Consider the following 6,263-nt stretch of genomic DNA (forward strand, 5'->3'; position numbering starts at 1 on the left):
TGTTACGCGGTAACGCGGTAGCGGTGGGTGTTACCCGGTAACGCGGTAGCGGTGGGTGTTACGCGGTATCGCGGTAGCAGTGGGTGTTGTATGGTAACTCATTAGCAGTGGTTGTAATTTGGCAACTTTGGTTCCCAGTAATGGAAAAAAAAAAGCCATCCTCCCTGATGGGGTATGTCCTGGTAAATATGGGATATTTAGGTTCAACGTTCTTTTTCAAGACCTTCGGGAGGGTTCTGTGTGGTGGATGAACTGTTCCTGTCCCCTCAGTGCTGACATGTCTAAACCCTGGAATTATCAGGCCGTAAGCAGACAGGTGTTGAGGGAATGCTAAGCCGGTAGCACAGGACCAAGCCAACACCCTTCTGCAAAGGGCCAGTGGTAAGCATTTAGATTTTGCTGGCCTAGCAGCCAGAGGCAGTATGGAAACGAATGAGCATGGCTGTGTTCCAATAAAAGTTTATTTATAACAGGGGGCAGTGGGCAACTTTGACCCACTGGCCCTTGCTGGCCCCTGATGTAATATCCAGTAGGGAGTGTTTGATCTCAGAATGATGCATCCTTAGAAAACTTGGGGTGCTCAGGGCTGGTGTGACTTTCCAGGACTGTCTGCTCCTGCTGAGCCCCACAGCAGCCCTTCCCTCCGAAAGGGAACAACAGCTTGCATGTCACAGAGCGTTTGCGGGATGACCAAGCACCCGAGGCAGCCCCGTTCTCAGTGAGTGCTGGTGTGCACGAGAGGGGTTCTGTGCCTTGGATAAACACCCAGAGTTTGCCAGTAGGAAACCTAGAACAAAAGAAGAGCGTTTCCTAGGCTTTGCCCAAAGGATTCGGTAAACGTGGCGTTGCTCCCCTGCTCCTGTAGACACATCTCGTTACCTACCTACAGCCCTTTTGTTGTCTCTTCCCCTCGTGGAGTCCTGAGAGACGGAATCCACAGCCAGGCTACTTCTGCTGAGTAGTAATAGATTCACTTTTGTGCCTTTATTAATCAAGATATGACTTTCTCAGTCAGAAGTTTTGATTAACCAGGAGGTAATGGGTGTTACCAAGTCAAACTGCTGTAAGTCCTGCCCAGAGCGAAGGAACTGATGCTGGTGGGCCTCCGCAGACCTGTGGTAGCAGCACGGTCTCTACCTGGCATTTGAGACATTGGAAGGGCGGCCCCCCAGGGGCCTGGTACTGGCAGTTCTCTCTGTGGCCTCCTCCTGGCTCCTTTCTTAACCCAGAGTTTAACATGGCCCAGCGCGCAAGGGGCCATGGCTGGCTAAATCCCACGAGTCTGCGGCCATGCTGTGCAGCGCCCCTCCTGTGGGCGCTGAGCGGGAATGGGGACCAGGGAGAAAGGGGAGCGGGGCGTGGGCCAGGGGTGAGGTGCTGTGGGGGGGCTGTGGAACCTCCTCTCGTTCTTTGGGGCCTGAGGTTCCTCAGGAGCCGTGAGATGTTGTTCTCACCTGGCTCACCCTGCAGTGCCCAGCTACAGTCATCCATGCTAGTTTGGTCCAAGAGGGCTGGATGCACGGGTCTCAGCGCTGAGGGCTCCCTCCCTTTAGTGAGAGCTGACAGGGACAGGTGAAAGCAGCAGACGCCTCCTTGTGACGCAGGTGTTTTTCCCTTTCAGTGGCTTAATGAAGAGAAGATAATTGAGAGACTCGTGGGGCTGATCCACCCGGGTCAGGAGGAGGATGTGAGTACTGTGCCATGGGGCCCCTGCTCACTGCTCCTGTGGGCCAGGGCCAGCTCAACACTTCTCTTCCCTAATCAGGGGTGGACTTCTGGGCTACTTTTTAAACTGAAAAGTAATGCGTACATATTATAAAAACAATTACAACAGGATTGTATTGGTTATCTGTGGCTGAGTATCAGATTGCTCCAAACTTAGCAGGTTATTTTCTGTTCTCCATGACTAGGGAAGCTGGCTGCCCAATATGAGCGCTGTGGGGCTGACCAGCTCTTGACTCGCCTGTCAATAGCTATCCAGAGGCAGGCATGCTGCCACAAAGCCAGCCTGGCGACTCTTGTTTTCCCTAAAAATAGTCGTACAGGCGTTCATGTTAGTGTCCTGGGTGTTCTCACCTCTGTCGGACATGGAGCTGTGCTCCCTGGGGGTGCCGGCTGTGGTTATTCTCTGCAGAGTGTCCCGTGGCCCGCATGTGCATGGCGGGGAGACCCCACGCTGCCTGCAGTCACAGGGCTGTGTTCCCACTTTCCTGGGAGAAGTACATCCTCTGCAGCAGCGTCCTCATTTTCTCAGTCCTCACGACTCAGACGAAGATGAGTAGTGGTTTCCTGGAGCTCTGGTGGTGCAGACATTAAGAGCTCGACTGCTCATCAAAAGGTCGGCAGTTCAAATCCACCAGCCACTCCTTGGGAACTCTATGGGGAAGTTCTGCTGTGTCCTGTAGGGTCGCTGTGAGTCGGAACCAACTGGACAGTGCCTACCAACCACAACAACAGTGATTTGCTATTAAATGTAAAACCCGGTGTCAGGGACATGCTCTTGTTTACGGTACCCCTCGGAACAGCCGTCAGAAGTACAGAGCAACCACTGCATAGCATTTCTGACCACTGTGAGCCCCTGTGGAATTCCTGGGGGTAGTCACAGCTAAAAGGTGTCAGCAGATCCACCTCTGATGAGGGGAAAGGCAGACACAGGTGTCTTCGACATGAACTAGCTGGTCTGGGACCTTTGCAGAAACTGGGTACGAGGGAGTTAAGTGTCCTTCCGAGGACTGTTTTTAGTGGCACTTCTGCCTCCACCTCCCCAGTCTCCTGAGAACCCCATTGCTCTGTGGTTGCTGATGGTGCCAGCTTCTTATTCCTGCAGAGGCAGTCCAATGCATCTCAGACACTCTGTGACATCGTCCGGCTGGGCAGAGACCAGAGTGGTCAGCTGCAGGAGACGGCAGAGCCCGACCCCCTCCTTGCGGTCCTGGAGTCGTGAGTGCTGCCCGAGGAGGTGGGGCCTCTGCAGCATGGGGACCCGAGGCCTGCCTCAGCGGGAGGTGCCACCGTCCCTCACCATCCTTGCCCAGACTTGGAGCTGTGTTGTTGTGACGGGCTCTCCCGGCTGCAGGGGGAGGTCCCCAGGGTGTCCCTGGCAGGCCCGAGGTCAGGCCTAGTGGGAGCCCTCTTGGTTCCGGGTGTGGCCGGTGCCCCTGCAACGACCACATGTGTCTCTGACAGGCAGGGCTGCGTGGAGCAGCTGCTCGGGAACATGTTCGACGGGGATCAGACCGAGAGCTGCCTGGTGCACGGCACGCAGGTCCTGCTGACTCTGCTGGAGGCACGACGTGCCGGGTGAGTCTTCGTGTGAGGGCGCTGGGGGCCAGGTGGCGAGTCAGGCCTGTTGTCTGTGTCTTTAACTCGTTTCCCATTACGCAGGTGTACTTTACAGTTCAGGGCAAGTCCCCTTTGGTCACTGTGTCAATCCCCCACCCCCAAGACTACCACTCTGGCCAGTTGGCACATGTGTCTGTGTTCCTGCGGAGGTGCTGCAGTGGGGCGTGTGCAGGGTGGGCTGGCGAGGCGCATACACTGAGGATGGGAGTGGGGAATGGTGCTCCAGCTCTTGTCACAGGGTCGAGTGGGGCCATTAAGCAGCGGGACACAGCAGGCAGGCAAGTTTGGGGAAGAAACGGAACTCGTTTTTGGATGTGTGAGTTTGAGGCCCCTATGGAATGCCCCAGTAGAAATTCCAGGAGTTTGTTGAAAGTGCAGGTCTGGAGAAGGGGAGCATCCGGGTTGGCTCTTGGTGTCACGGGTGGCCAGAGACGAGGTGGCCAGAGGGAGCCGAGGAGGAGACCCTGGTGAGCGGCTGACGAGGGGAGACAAGCGGAGTGCAGGAACTCCGTGAACGGGCTGAGAGGGCTGGGGAGAAGAACGTCCAAGAAGGAGGGGGCCATGGGCTGGGCAGGGCTGGGCGACCCGTTGGGTATGCCCTGAAAGAGGGCGTCGGCACCCTCCGGGCGCTGCCTCAATGAGCCCCCTCCGCCCCCTCTGCCCCCTGCCTGGTTGCCTCTCTCTGTGCTCAGCCCCCTGGTTCCCACCCTCAGGGACTCTGCTATAGCCCCCGGCACTGACAGTGTGCTCTTTTAAAAAGAAAACGAGAAAGGAGCGATAGAAATCAGCTTTACCTCCGGACAGTGAGATTATTAGCAGTTTCTGGCTCTCTTTTTTTGGCATCTGATGCATATTTGTTTATTATCTAGAAGTAGAATTACAATGTGAGAGTCATTTTCTTTAGTTCAGCATCCAGCATGTTGTTTTTTCTCCCCTCATAAACCCAGCGTAATTGCCCTTGGTGCCCTGCAGGTTTGGGGAGGAGGCCTGGGCTCTTTCCGAAGGATGGCATGAAAATGAGGAAAGACAGATAGGCCAGTTGTTTACCTTCACTTTTTTATCCTTTTGTGTATTTAAAACTTTTTTCTATAATGATCATATATTATTTTTATAACTAGAAAAAGTCTATAAATCAAGCTCTCAGTTTGAAAAGGCCAAAGGGATGACATGGGACCACCCTGTCTGGTTTCCCAGCCCAGGTGTGGGGACAGCGGTGAGTGTGTCAGAGGCAGTAACGAGGGTGGGCTATGTGGTGTGCCAGGTGCCTTCAGGGAGCCACGCCGTTGGGAACCGTGTCACATCCTGCCACTGCCTCCTCTCGCTCTCTTTCCACTCATTACCCGGAGCTTTTCCTGAATGTTTCCCGCTTCTCCATCTACACCAGCCACCAAACGATGTGTGGAGGCCGCGGGCAGTTTCTCTCCTGAGGTTTCCTCTTGGGAAAGGGGAAAGCGTCTCCTCCAGGGAGGAGGCTGTGTGCTGTGCGGCTCCGGCCTGAGGGCGGCATGCCCCGTTGACGGCTGCCCCTGCCTCCACAGGACAGACGGTGGCTCGGTGGACTCCTTCTCTCAGGGACCTGAGCGGCCGCACAGCGTCAGCAGCAGCGTACTGCAGGGCATCGAGCCGCGGCTGAGGGACTTCCACCGCCTGCTGCTCAGCCCACCGAAGGTGAGCTCGTTGGCTGCGTGGGGCGGGCGGGCAGAGGAGATGCGAGTGGCCCCTCAGGCCTTCCCTCAGCACCTGGGCCATTTTCATACCTGTTGGTGAGGCCGAGGGCCCACACTCTGCAGAGTCTGATGCCTCTCACCCTTCTGGAATCAGGGTTGGTGCGGAGCGCTCAGCTTCTGAGGGCCAGCCTGGGCGGCTTGGATCGGCAGCGCGGGGTGGGGTGCGTGTGGTCATGCTGAGGAGGGTGACGTCAGAGAGCCTGCACCCTAGCCCTTCAGTCTTTCCTTAGATGCCGTTCAGGGCTGCTGCCTGCCCACCATAGCCCCCAGCCCATCCCCGATGCATCTCCTTAGCACCGCGTGACCTGCCATGCTGTGTGGCTCCTTTGTCAACACGCTTATTGTCCATCTCCCCGTGAGAAAGTGAGCTTCACGGAGGCAGGTCACGCCCAGGACGAGGGTAATGAGAAGGTGGGGTCAGCAGTGATAAGGCAGGTTCATGGGGGCCTGTGGCTCTGCCTCTGGTGTCGCACGGGGTCTCCCACCCTCCGATGGGCCGCCCCTACCTGCCACGGGGCTCTCCCCATGGCTGGTGTGCACAGGGAGCACTGGGGCATGGGGCTCGATGATCCCCTCAGCTCCTGTCACAGGCAGACCCCACGGCCCCTCAGAGCGGGTGGCGTGGGAAGGAGGCTGACGGCGGCAACCTGTGCTGTAGAAAAGCGCGATCCTCACCACCATCGGCGTGCTGGAGGAGCCACTGGGGAACGCCCGCCTGCACGGTGCCCGCCTCGTGGCTGCGCTGCTGCACACGAACACGCCCAGTGTCAACCGGGAGCTCTGCCGGCTCAACACCATGGACCTGCTGCTGGTGAGTAGGCCACGCCAGCCCGGGCCATCGTGTGTCCACTAGGCGTCCATAGTGAGTCCGTGCATCCTGCAAGTGCGCCTGTCTGGGTCCCACGTCTGTACATCTCATCAAGAGGACATTTGTCTGTGTGTCCCAGGTCTCTGCCTCTCGTCAAGGGGGCATTTGTCTGTCTGTGTGTCCCACATCTGTGCATCTCGAGAGGGCATTTCTCTGTGTCCCACATCTGTGCGTCTGAAGAGGGTATTTGTCTGTGTCCCACATCTGTGCGTCTGAAGAGGGCATTTGATTTGTCTGTGTCCCACATCTGTGCGTCTGAAGAGGGCATGTGTCTGGTGTCCCACATCTGTGCGTCTGAAGAGGGCATGTGTCTGTGTCCCACATCT

General features: G+C 56.8%; 1 protein-coding gene across 1 annotated transcript in view; it reads left to right on the forward strand.

The window, feature by feature from the left end:
* PPP6R2 (protein phosphatase 6 regulatory subunit 2) overlaps window positions 1-6,263 on the forward strand; it is a 73,959-nt gene that overhangs the window by 50,865 nt on the left and 16,831 nt on the right. The window contains exons 6-10 of the mRNA XM_023734635.1: window positions 1,622-1,687; window positions 2,828-2,940; window positions 3,187-3,300; window positions 4,881-5,010; window positions 5,728-5,880. Of these exons, the coding sequence (XP_023590403.1) occupies window positions 1,622-1,687; window positions 2,828-2,940; window positions 3,187-3,300; window positions 4,881-5,010; window positions 5,728-5,880 (576 nt within the window). The remainder of the gene's footprint in view (window positions 1-1,621; window positions 1,688-2,827; window positions 2,941-3,186; window positions 3,301-4,880; window positions 5,011-5,727; window positions 5,881-6,263) is intronic.

This window comes from Trichechus manatus, unplaced genomic scaffold (genome assembly GCF_000243295.1).
Source record: "Trichechus manatus latirostris isolate Lorelei unplaced genomic scaffold, TriManLat1.0 scaffold00069, whole genome shotgun sequence".
Lineage (NCBI taxonomy): Eukaryota > Metazoa > Chordata > Mammalia > Sirenia > Trichechidae > Trichechus > Trichechus manatus.